Source organism: Nannospalax galili, unplaced genomic scaffold (genome assembly GCF_000622305.1).
Source record: "Nannospalax galili isolate Female #2095 unplaced genomic scaffold, S.galili_v1.0 scaffold18, whole genome shotgun sequence".
NCBI lineage: Eukaryota > Metazoa > Chordata > Mammalia > Rodentia > Spalacidae > Nannospalax > Nannospalax galili.
In genome coordinates this window covers 6,483,106-6,495,829 of record NW_008346548.1, presented here as the reverse complement: position 1 = coordinate 6,495,829, position 12,724 = coordinate 6,483,106, and the positions used below count along the sequence as shown (strand labels likewise).

At 45.8% G+C, this 12,724-nt stretch overlaps 1 protein-coding gene across 1 annotated transcript in view; it reads right to left on the bottom strand.

Annotated features, from left to right (window-relative positions):
- Nucleotides 1–36: 36 nt before the first annotated feature.
- The window catches only part of Arhgap31 (Rho GTPase activating protein 31), a 123,309-nt gene continuing 110,621 nt past the window's right edge, over nucleotides 37–12,724 (bottom strand). The window contains exons 9-12 of the mRNA XM_017800559.2: nucleotides 8,158–8,220; nucleotides 6,949–7,500; nucleotides 4,989–5,263; nucleotides 37–2,812 (exon numbers count right to left, since the gene is read on the bottom strand). Coding sequence (XP_017656048.1) covers nucleotides 422–2,812; nucleotides 4,989–5,263; nucleotides 6,949–7,500; nucleotides 8,158–8,220 — 3,281 coding nt within the window. The 3' untranslated portion in view covers nucleotides 37–421. The remainder of the gene's footprint in view (nucleotides 2,813–4,988; nucleotides 5,264–6,948; nucleotides 7,501–8,157; nucleotides 8,221–12,724) is intronic.

Genomic DNA, 12,724 nt, shown 5'->3' with positions numbered 1-12,724 from the left:
AAAAAAAAAAAAACATGTGCTTTAAAGAGCTTTAAAAAGCCTGAAGAGGCCTTCGATCACAACAGTGTTTTTCTGACACAGGTGAAGGATTTTTTTTTTTCTTTCAAGGGACATTATCACAGCTAGCTCTAGGCAGTAGTAGCTAATGGTAATGGTAATACAATTCACAAACAAGCCCCAGTTTCATTGGAGGCAAGCACTCCATCCTCTTCCCTCTCTAACCTTCCCACTTGCTCACTTAAGTTTTACTTTTTGGTCCATTCCTGGACCACTCTTCTGGCAAATGGACTCATGTGTGGTCCAAAGTTGAAAACAGAGATGTCAGAGGCCAAAATAAGCCTGAATTTAGATAACCTGTGCCTGGAAAAATGGCCATTTGGTCCAGTGATGACTTTCAGGTGAACCAGCAGGTGAACTGGTGTCATTCTATCTGCCTCCCACTTCTTCCATCCAGAATCACAGATCTGCGCTGGGGCTGGTAAAAACAGCTAGTTGAAGTCTCTAGTCTTTGGCCATTTTTAGGGATGGTCATTTTATTCCTAAGCGTAACCCCTTCTGGTGTGACCCACGTGTTTTCTGCCAACTCCCCACAGAGAAGGCCAGGGGAAACTGTCTGAGTGGGACTTCTGATCGGGGACAGCAGGACCTTGGAATCTGTTACTGTGGATGAGGGGGGTAGGTGATCCATGATGGGGAATAAGATTAGGCTCTGAGGTCTTCCTGGCCTTGGCCTGTGGAAAGGCTTAGGACCCCCAGAAGGTCGCTCCAGTTTTGAAGAAAGAAGGTTGTCTCCAGATGGTTCTGTCTCTGATGTGCGCTTTCTGCATTGCACCATTGCATCCTGGGTAGACAGCATATGAGACATAGCTGGTTCTGGAGAGAGGGCAGGCCCCTCACATGTACAGGATGAAGTGCAGGAGGTGGCACTCTCCTTCCTTGGGGATGCAAAGGCTCCTGTATCTTGCTTTGGTTGCTCTCCCTTGGGGCTTTCCAGGGAAGAGGGAGACTCGTCTTTGGCGGGTTTCTGAGGGGTCTCACTAGTTGAGCTAGGTTCTTCTTGGCTCCTCTCTGGAGGCTGAGCCCCACCTTCCCCTATGTTCTGAGAGGGTAAGGGCTGTGGTATCTGTGTATACTGAATCTTGGGTGGGATGACAGGAACTGCCTTGGCCTGACACATTTTGACCATGAAGGAGGTTCTCACAGCTGACACGCTCACAGGAGCTGAGTTTCGCCGGCCTGTCAGGGCATGGGCAACAATGTCCAGGTCTTGGGTTTCCTGTGAGTGTGTCCAGGGGGCTGCTTTATAGTGAGAAGAAGTTGACCAGGTGACCTTGGGGTCTCCCAGTTCAGAGACCTGTATTCCAGGTGTACTAAACGAAGCCCCATTCTCAAGTCGGAAGAGGTCAGTGATGGGAGTGGCAGAGTCCAAGTTGAGGGAAGAAGGCCTGTTTTTCCCTTTTGAGGGCCCACATTCAGTGGTCTTCAACTGTAACTTTGGGGGGTGCTCCCCAGGCGAAGTGCTTTCTTGAGCCCTGGGAGAGCTTTCCTTGCTGCTGCCTGGTTCAGGAGCAGCATCTTGCTTCATCTGAGGGTTGTTGAGTTCCATCTGCGGCCCCTGCTCTTCTTCTGCTGATGGGCTGATGGGATTGATTTCTGCTGGTTTAGATAATATACCAGATTTGGGAAGAACCTCTACCCCTTTTAGGCCAGAGAACTCTCTGAAGGCCTTCAGGGCTTTCTCATCCCATCCAGTAATCTTGATCCTGGCTGCCAGGGGCTGTAGAGGCTCGCAATTCCTCTCTGTTTCAAGATTAGCACAGCTGCTGGAGGAGGGCACCTCGAGAGTCCACTGGCTCTTATCAGTGGTTTTGCTATCTAGAGAATGGCTCTGGCGAAGGCTGGGTCTGTGGTGAAGCCTCCTCTCTAATCGATGGCCTTGGAACCCTTGCACCTGGGACTCCTGTACTTCTTTCAGGGTGGGAGAATGAAGGGGACTAGTCACCCACTGGGGCTCTTCCCAGGGCTCTACCATCTCCAGGCCATGATGAGCAATGTCTGTCACAGTGTCATCTTCATCACAGTCTGAAGGCTCCTGTACTGAATGGGAGGCATCCCCCTCTTCTTGTGTAGCGACTTCGACTTCCTTTGTTGGGCTTTGAAAACCAGGACGTTTGCCCTCAGGAGCACTATGCTTTGCATTTTGCCTTTCATTTTGACTTGCAATGGCCTCCTCTCTTTGACAGAAGCTAGGGATGCCAGGGCTGTCTTTGGACTTAGGCTGCTCTGTACAGGGATTTGTCCTGGAATCCCTGGATCCATCTTCTCTGTCAGGGCCTTCCTTTGACAATAAGATTTGAGGTTCCTCCTCCAAAGGAGTAGGAGGGGGAGGAGCAGGAGGGAGTGGAGGAGAGAATTTTCCTGGGCCTCTCAGTTCCATCCTTGCTGGAGAGGTTATCTTCTCAAATGGAACTATTTCCAGAGGAGCCAGACTGGCCCGGTCTGGGCTGAGCCCCAGCTCTGGTTCTAATCTAGGGAGGCTTACTGGCTCCAGCTTCTCTCTATTGGCTACTATGGCAGCCCCCTGTGTGCTCTGATCGGTTGAGTCCCTAGTCCATGCTTCCAGGGGTGTGGTGCTACCAGGCAAGCTCCCAGGGGGCTCTGGGAAAGGAACCGGGGCTGGATTTGACTCAGTAACTGGGCTTGTGTTCAGAGCAGGTGGTGGTAACGAAGAGAGCTCCTCCTCTGATTCGATGATTTTCAGTTCCTGTTGGATTTCAGGCCAGATCAGGGCATGAGCTAAGTCATCTTCATCCTGAAAAACATCAAGAAGTTGATTACTTTAGCACTGAGGACTCTGGGTGTTAACATCCACCATGACTCTAGTGAGAGAGAAGGGCCGAGTGGTGCCAGCAAATAAAGGAGGCAACAGCAGTAATCTTTGTGGGTATCTGAGTGCCTACCATGTGCCATAAAACACTTCTCCCTGTTCAACTTTTCCAACACTCCAGGAGACAAACACTAGGGTCATCGAATAGATTAAACAATTTACCTAAATTATACAGCCCAGACCAGGACTGAAATTCAGCCCTCCCCACATTAGAATATGATCCATTGCTGACCTTCTTCTCACCTGGTTCTAAGCACATGCTGTTATTATTACTGTTGCTATGAAAGTGCCCTGCCCCTGAGCTAGGCCTCTAGCCCTCTACTTACTTTAATGAGTTCCTTGCATTTCTTACCTTAGGATGTAATTCTGTTGTGAGGAGAAAGAGCTCAGGGGGGCACCTCCATCCAATGGGATGTAGGTCTTTCTGAGGAGTCTGATCTGTTGCTGACCTGTCATCCCTTGTCACCTGGCTCTGGTTCTGGGGTACTGGGACTGAACCTAGGGCCTCATGCATAGGTAAGTGTGCTATGCTCTTGGCCCCCATTTCCCCTTCTACTTCTTTAAACTAACTCTCCAGGATTATGTGGCCAAAAGCAACTGGATTCTACCACACTGCATTTAGTCATGTGTAGTTACTCTGCCTACCAGCCTTTTTCTCGTTTCTTTACTGTTCTCAGTTTATACTCGTTGATCTCTTACTCAGAAATAATAGCTTTAGACAAACGAATGAAGCTGTGTTCCCCTCCATTTTACTCTTTGTTGACTCAATACACGGACCACACTGGAACTTTCTGCCCAGTCCAGAAGCCTAGAAGGTGTCTCTGTCCCTCCTTCCTTACTCCATAGCCAACACACCAAGTCTTCCTCATTCTACCTCCTAAGTGTTAACAGCTCTTGAATCTGTTCACTTCTGTCTCCACAGTCATCACTCTAGTCTGAGCCCCTAGCTTTCTTCACCTGGTTTGCCACATACTGACTCTAACAGGCATGCCCTTTCTCCTCTCCTCTAAGCCATTCTCACACTATGGTGACCCTTTAAGGACAAAACCCTAAATAGATCACATAGCTTCCCTATGCCCTGAGGTGGATCCTGAAACACTTCCAGGCAGTCCTCTCAGACTGTCTCCTGCTTCTGCCTGGGCCTCACTTTCTCTAGTCCAGTTATCCTGGCCTCATTCCCAATCCTTCCCACCACTGGGTGGTCCACTGCAAAGAAGCCCCAAGCTGGAGAAGTGGGCTCTGTTTTTGTTTGTTTATTTGTTTTGAGCCTGGGTCTCATATAGCTCAGGTTGACCTGTAACTTATATAGCCAAGGATCACCTTAAACTTCTGATCTTCTAGCTTTCATTTCCTAACTGCTGATTACAGGTGTGTGCAATCACACCTGGCTAAGAAGTGAGCCTCTTGAAGTGTCCTTTAAAAAGATTTTAAAAGTACAAATTAAAAAGGGGGCTAGGAAGATGGCTCAGGGAGTGAAAGCCTAGCCTTGCAAGCTTGTTAACCCGAGTCTGATCCCCAGACCCCCATCTACAAAGCTGGATAAGATGGCACACATCTGTAATCTCAGCACTTCTGTGGGGAGATGAGATGCAGAGACAGGAGAACTGCCTGGAAGTTCATGGGCCAGCTAGCCTGGAGTACACAGTACCACAGAAACAATAAGAGAGGCGCTGCCTCAGCAAAGTGAAAGGGAAGAACCGATGTTATCCTCTGATCTCCACACGCATGCCACGGCACATACACACATATATATATACACATGCACATAATAAAAATAAAAAGTAGGGGCTGGAGAGATGGCTCAGCGGTTAAGAGCACTGACTGCTCTTACAGAGGACCCAGGTTCGATTTCCAGCACCCACATGGCGGCTAACAAACATCCGTAACTCCAGTTCCAGGGGAATTCGACGCCTTCTTCTGACCTCCCTGGACATTGCATGACACAGGTGCACGTACACACATGCAGACAATACACTCATACACATAATAAAAAATAAAAAACAGATTAATTAAATACAATCTCTTTTGCAGAAACTGATTCTTAAATTTTTAAATCTTTAATTGCACTGGTTGTGGCTGGAACAGCCAGAGTCCACCTTACCATCTCATGGAGGAGCATGGCTTCAGTTCTGGCCCTGAGGCTCTCTTGTGGAATGCTAGGCTCCAGCTGCCTAGGCCCTAGGCTCTCCTCCACCACATTCTCTGCACTTGGTCTCTTCTCTGGTTCTCTTGAAAACTGAGAACCCAAGGAGTTTTCCAAGGTTTTCTCTACTGGGGGGTCTGGCTCCAGGGGAAGGCCTTGGCTGCATTCCACTGTCCCTGGGGTTTCAGGTTCTGCTGTGCTGTCCTCAGGAGCTGTCTTCTTAGCAACAGAGGCTGCAGTGAGGATGTGAGTGATCAGTACAAAGGGTTCATTTCAAGGAAGGCTGCACTAGCACCGTCACTGTTCTGTCTCCTGGCCCTGCTTCACAGGGATGAGGAATTCTCCCAACTCTCTGCCCCTCTCATTCTTTGCCATTTTCTCCTGACAGTGTTCTGGCCTCAGATCCCAGCTGTCATGTAATCCAGTGATTCTAAACCAGGCGTCATTTTGCTCCAAATTCTTTCTGCTTTCTAGGGACATTAGGTATTTCTGAAGACATTTTTGGTTGTCACAACACTGGGGGAGCCCAGTGCTATTGGTACCTGGAGCATAGCTTCTTAAATTGTGTGTTGTGACCCTATATGAGGTTATGTAACTGAATGTGCAGGTTGTGAAAAATTTGGCAAAATTAAAGGTGCCTGGATATACAACAACCAAAAAAAACAATTCAAAATCAAATAAAAACGAATCTCAGGTGTTTCTTGCCATGCTCCGCTATGTTGTATTGCTGCGCTTCGTGGCAATCTTGGTTCTGAACACTGTGAATACCATCATACCATGTAATACCAACAAATACTGCCTGATACAACTTGGTTCAGATTTGAGACCTGTGTGTTAGGAACTGCAGTGCTTTCCCCCCTTATTTCTTTATGAGTTTTAGGGGAAATTACTTATTCTTTTATAAGCAAATGGAGATAATAATAATTATCCATACCTCAGAAGGCTGTTGTGAGAAGTAAGATTATACATATAGGGTACATGTATAATATGTGAGATTATACATGTAGGGTACTTAAGTATGCAACAACATAGGACATGCTGAAAAAAGTTAGCTACTGTTAAATAAAATAGAGTCATTCTGGTGATTTGACGACCAGCCAACCTTTTGCTTGGGGGTTCTCCCTACTTCCATTTTAAGTGGTTTAAATTGACTGCTGATAAAAGAATCCCTCTTAACAAAGAAGGAGAGTAATAGTGGCCCACTAGTGGCAGCACTAGGGAGCCTCAGACAGTGGGTTCTTTTGCCTGAGATGAGCTCTGGCTCAACAACAATAAAACAGCAACCTCAACAACAAAAACCCTTGTTCACTCCAGACACAGCCCAGAGACTTAAGCCTCGCCCATCTTACCCTTGCTAGCCTGGCAACAGTGATTAAGGCTGGCCTGAGGCCCAAGAAGACCCAATCAAAATTTCTCTGCATTTGATATGAGAAACTCGGGGAGCGCTTGCTCCATGCCAGGGTTGTTAGCCCTGCTCTTTGCAGATAGGAGGTAGAGGATGGAGGGATGAAGAGAAAATAAGCTCCAAAGTGCAAATCCCTCAAATTCTCGCTCTTCAGCTTGGAATCCCATGACTTTTTCCTGCTGATTTCTTACTATGTGAGCTAATAAAATAGTATAAAACATTTATTGAGTACTATACATTGAGTACTTCTATACATTGGATACTGTTCTGAGATCTTTGCATGTGTTAACTAAATGTTCACACAAATGTACAAAGAAGGTGTGGTTATTAACACTGTTATTTTCTACATTAAGAAACTGAGGCACAGAGTGATTAACTTGATGATTAATGGTACAGCCTGAATTTACACCCAGTCATATTGGCCCTAGAGCCCACCTTCACAACTGTCTGCCACATTGCCTTGGCAACTGGCCCGTTCAAGCCTGGAGATACACTCTCTCTCCCCTGTTTTACCTGGAGAAGGCTCAGCTCCCTGGGGCTTCTCCTCTTCTGGCAACCCTCCACTCTCTGAGCCCTGGAAAGAAAACTCTTCTAGGCTTGAGAGAGACTGCAGCTCCTTCGGGGGTGTCCTGCACGGAGTGCTGTTAGTGCTAATGACCGCCGACACGCGGAGTGGCACAGACACGGCGAAGGGCTCAGAGATGTTGAGCGCCTTGCGCTGGTGGCGTGGCGAAGGCTCCATCTGGAAGAAGCTACTGGTGAAGACGGATTTGCTGGGGCTGTCGCTTGAGGTGTAGAACATCCCCAGCATCTTTGGGGCAGACTGCTCGCTCTCGGGATCCTCGATGGGGCGGAATACCTTCAGCTGCTCAGGCAGGGGCCGGACCTGACCACCCACCTCACAGCCCCCCTCGGCCCCAGCTGGCATTCCCTCTTGGCCCCATTCACCCTCTTGCTTGCTGAGGTCACAGGAGCTGCCAGTGTTGGTTGTGTGCACTTTTGTGGCTGGAATGAAAAATCCCCCAGTGGTGACTGTTCGATTGAAATTTCCTTTGGTTTCTTTTCCTGGTGAAAAAGAACAAGCACTTGGTTAGTATCCTGGGCTGACACACAGACTGCTGCTAAGGGAAATGGGTCGACTTGTAACTTGTGACTGGGTCTGATAAAAAAAACGTTAAGAGATACCAGCAATTTGGCCACTAAGGCTAGAGATTCAAGAACAAACAGGATTACTTGATGTTTGCTGATGGGTACCAATTCCTGCCAACTGGACACATACCTGCTCCAACAAAGGACATATACTAGGTGCCTAATCAATGTTTACTGTTAGGAATGAATCTATCAACACAAAATCATGACTTGGCAAACACTGTGAAGCTCGTGGCCAGGAAACACCCAAATTCAAGACACAAAAGCATCCTGGCATAAACCAGTGCTTGGGCTCTTTCTGCCCATGATCCCTCTTAGTTTTCAGGTTGTTGATCTTTAATTGGTTCAGATTTTAGTGAAAAGTAGCTGTGGTTTCCTCTGTGTTTACAGGAAAGCTGGAGAAGAAGGCTGTAGCCCTGAGGTAGAGCAGGTAGGGTAAAAAGCTCTTATTTGGGAGGGATGTGGGGTAGATGACTGTGTGATCATAACTACAGGTGAGCAGCCACGCAGCTTATGAAGGTAAGGCTGGGGTAAGCTGCAACCCCCAGCTTAGGACTAAGTATAAAGTCTCACCTTCCACAGGCACCGAACACAGTGAGTCCATGCTTTTAGCTGGCCGGATAGTAGCCTTTTCCACTAAAGACAAAAGAAAAAAAAATATCCCCAATGAACATGAATTAAGAAGAAGCATTCAGAACAATAGGTCAGGTTGTGAGCATGTGAGGAAAATTTCTAGGAACACTTTTCAAGTATTTATAATATATTCCCTTAGAAACCTTTTTCTGTTCTACTCTAGATGGATCCTACTTTCCCAATTGAGTCTGACCTTATAACAACAGGACAAAGACAGATTAAAGTTTTATTAGTGTTTTACAAAGTTATAATTTTGTCAGATGAGAGGTCTTGAATCCAATTTAATTGTACAAAATGTACTCAAGATGAACTCATGGGGTAGAATCCAAGGAACTCTGGGCAACTCATCTCATTTGGCTAGAAAGAAAGATTCTCGGCTGTGGCTTTATCTATCAGCACCAGGAATCTGATATTTCAAGTAAGAGGACTGGGGGAGCTACAGTCACTTGCTCCCCAGGGAGAAGTTTGTAGACTGGCTGTTCTTCCAGTTATTTCATCCACCAACCTTACTGATGAGTAGAGCCCTACCAAACCAAACCCTTTTAGAGCACCTGCACTGTGCTGGGTGTACTGTATGCATCTTTGTAAGCTGCCATCGGGTTTGAGGTAGGGTTTGAAGAAAGCATGGGTTTAAATGACTAAAAATCCACCACCCCAGGCACTGCTATGGTTTGAGTTTGACCCACAAGAGTTCATAAGTTGGAAACTTTGTTCTTTTTTACATTTTGTCGTGTGTGTGTGTGTGTGTGTGTGTGTGTGTGTGTGTCCTGGGGATCAAACTCAGACCATGAGGCTTAGTGGAAGGTGGCTTTACCCACTAAACCATCTTGCTAGCCCCAAACTTAGTTCTGCAATACAACAGGGTTAGGAGGTGGAGCCTAGTTGGTGATGTTTGGGTCATGGGGCATATAATTCATGAATGGATTAGTACCTTTCCTGCTGGAATGGGTTCGCTGCTGTGAGAGTTTGGCCTCCTTTACTCTGCATTCACTTGCTTCCCTTCCTCTTTCTACCATACTGAAGCAACATGAGGCTCTCACCAGAATCCAAGCAGATGCCAGCGTGGTCATGCCTTTGGACTTCCTATCCTCTAGAACTATGGGCCATTATAAACCACTGTCCTTTATAAGTTACCCAGCCCCAGGGATTCTCTTATACTAAAAGAAACAGTATTAAGACAGGTACATCCACAAACACCATCTCTTTTCAGGCTGGAAGGTCATTCCTTACAGGTCAAACTTGCAAAGAGGAAGGGAACTTGGAAGCTGAGATGGAGCACAGTACTAACCACCATTATGGTAACTCTGGATTTAGACAGATCTGGGTTTGAATCCCAACTCTGCCACTTTGGGGCTGTGTAACCTCAGAGAAGTAGCTTGCTTTTTCTAGATTTTTTCATGTGTAAAATGAAGAAAAGAGATCATTGTGAAGACTAAGTGAGAAAAAATGACAAGGTGATTATGTTCTAGGCTGGAATAAATAACAAATTAAAAGTAGTAACTGCTGGGCTGGAGAGATGGCTCAGCGGTTAAGAACACTGGTTGTTCTTGCAGAAGACCCAGGTTCAAATCCCAGCACCCACATGGCAGCTAACAACTGTCCATAACTCCAGTTCCAGGGGATCTGATGGCCTCTTCTGTCTTCCGCGGGCATTGCATGACATGGGTGCACTTACCTACATGCAGGCAATACACTCATACGCATAAAATAAAAATAATAAACTAAAAAAAATTAAAAAATAATTGCTTTTGATTGTTACTGCTGTTACTCAGTATCAACCAGGGCTCAGCAACATAGGGGAAGGCAGGAGGTGGTTGTACAAGAGGCGTCTGGAGTTGGCTCTAGCTGTAAATTGGGCAATAACTTGTTTTTGTTCCTCTTTTAAAGATCCCTCTTTTTCCCCCTTATTCCAAACCCTCCTCTTTCTATGAGGCTTTCACTTAGCCAATTGGCCTCCTCCACTTGGGGATGCCTCCACTTGGGGCCACGTGGAGGACAGTCTATTGCTTCACTTGAGCCTTCAGCAAGGGCGGCTAGTGCTTCCAACCCCCTCGCTTTCAATAGCATGCCAGGATTCTTACCCTTCGAAGAGCTGCTATGCCCACAAAGTCATAAACTGATTTATTATTCCAAAGCTGCCTGGCTGGTGTCTCTCTGTCTGTATCTTCTGAGACATGCTTTGCCTTTTCTCTGTAGTAACTAAAATTTCAGAACTCCTTGGCTCAGGTGATATTGTTTTTCTAGGTTATTGGTCTGGCCTCCTGAAGGTACATATCCTAGCCCTAGTTTTTTTTTTTTTTTTTCATGTTCTGGCTTTGAACACACTATGTAGCCAAGGATGACCATGAATTCCTGATCCTCCTGCCTCTATAATCCTCCTAAATACTAGGATTACAGGCATGTACCTGCCCTGTTTGAACTCTGGGCTTTGTGCTTGCTATATTAGACACTCTCCTGAGCTGCATCCTCAGCTCTTATCCCCTAGTTATCTGGTAACCTTTGTGTCCTTCTCTTAATTACTTCACTTAAGGGTAAAATCTATGGTGCTGTGGCTTTGGCTCAGAGGGGTTTATTTTCACATTAAACAAAAAATTAAACTGAATCTGTTCAAATACTGTGTCTGGTATTTGGTCCAGAGTTTACGTACCTGTATTCAGTTGCTACCCTAGTTTTTTCTTATCTTTTTTTTTTTTTTTAAATCTCTGTTCAGGTTTCTAACTATGCTTAAACATGCCTTTCTCTCACTGCCAACCCAATAAACTCCAGTGGTGTTCACGGTGAATCAATTTTTTTAAATGCCCTTAGGGGTCTGGGGAAATGGCTCAGTAGGTAAAGTGCTTTCTATGTAACCATAAGTACTTGACTTTGGATCCCCAGAACCCACATAAAATCCAGGCCTGTAACCCTAGTGCTGAGAAAGTGGCGACAGATGGGTCCTAGGTCCTAGGGGTTTCTGGTCAGTCAGTCCAGCCAAAATGGTTCAGTGAGAGACTGTCACACACACACACACAAAGGTGGAGAGCAATAGAGGAAGACACCTGATGTGGATTGCTGACCTCCACATGTGTATGCATGGGCATGTACACACAAATGCATATACCACATGCATACACATTTTTAAAATACCCTTAGTTGTGGAAATTTTTAACATATTATTTACATGTTAATCTTTGGATTCCTTTTTACGTGCATATTTCACAAAACCTAGCATGCCCATGTGCCACATACAGAAACCACACGAGAAAATTATATTTAGGGGTTCTGTGGCCCGTCTTTGAGTACAGATTCCATTAGAATTATGACCATCAGTCATAAACTGTGGACCTGAGCTTTAGTTTCCAGAGTTCCCTGCAGTGCTGTTCTGGTTAAAGCAGTTACTCTTGCAAAAGCCATGGTCACAAGGAACCACTTGTATTGACGACAGTGGCTCTTCTGTTTATTCCTGCATCCCACTAAGAGTCAGCTGGTTTGGTGATCACTTCCTGATTAGTTGGTTCCAAGACCTTAGCCCAGTGGTTTTCAACCTTGGCTGAATATTAGAACAACTTGGGGAGCTTTTAAAAAGTTACCAATAGGTCATTAAGAGTAAAAACAAATTGGTTTATCTGGACCAACTGTATGGCCTTAAACACCCAAAAGGAAAGTATAACCAAAGATTAAAGGGGCCAATATAATTTCTTAAGAGTCCATATGCATAGCTAAAGGCTACATAACAAGCAACAATGTCAGATAGGAGATACCTTCTTTTGAGTTGTTGGCCAGGGTGGCCAAAGTGACTCCCGGATAGTAACCCAGCATAGAACTGGGAAAATGAACAACAGATCCCAGTCTTATCTAAAGGAATATTGGCAACTGATTGCCACTAGATGACGAACAGCTGACCCTCCTAAAACAAAGACCTCTAGATAGGCTGACTAGATTCACCAGATGGACAAGTAGTGGGGAACGGCTGGGGTGGGGGCGACAACACAGCGGACAGTAGCAGGGATAACAGTATAAGGGCTCTAGTGGGGGGAGGGAGGTTATGGGAGGTTGCCATCTGGGAAGTGTGTGTATAGTCGAATTAGATGGTATGGGATGTTCTCTGTGATATATACACGTACACAGAAAATCCAATTAAAAAAATTACATTTGAGGAAGAATCATAGAAACTTACATCATGTTAATTAGTAGAGGTGGTAAACATTTTCGTTTAAATGTACCCGATGACTTTATAGGTATGCACAGGTGCCAAGGATACATACAGATTAGAGATGCATGCGCCCACATGTCAGTATTAGCAAAAACAAGTGTCTTTCTGTAAGAAACAGTGTATTTTAAAATGCAATAGAGTTCTTTTTTTTTTTTTTTTTTTCGGTCTTTTTGCGACAGGATCTCCCTGTAGCCCCAGCTGTCCTGGAACTCACTATGTAGACCAGGCTGGCCTTGAACTCACAAAGATCCACCTGCCTCCTCCTCCCGAGTGCTGGGATTAAACGCATGTGCCACCACGCCTGGCCAACAACAG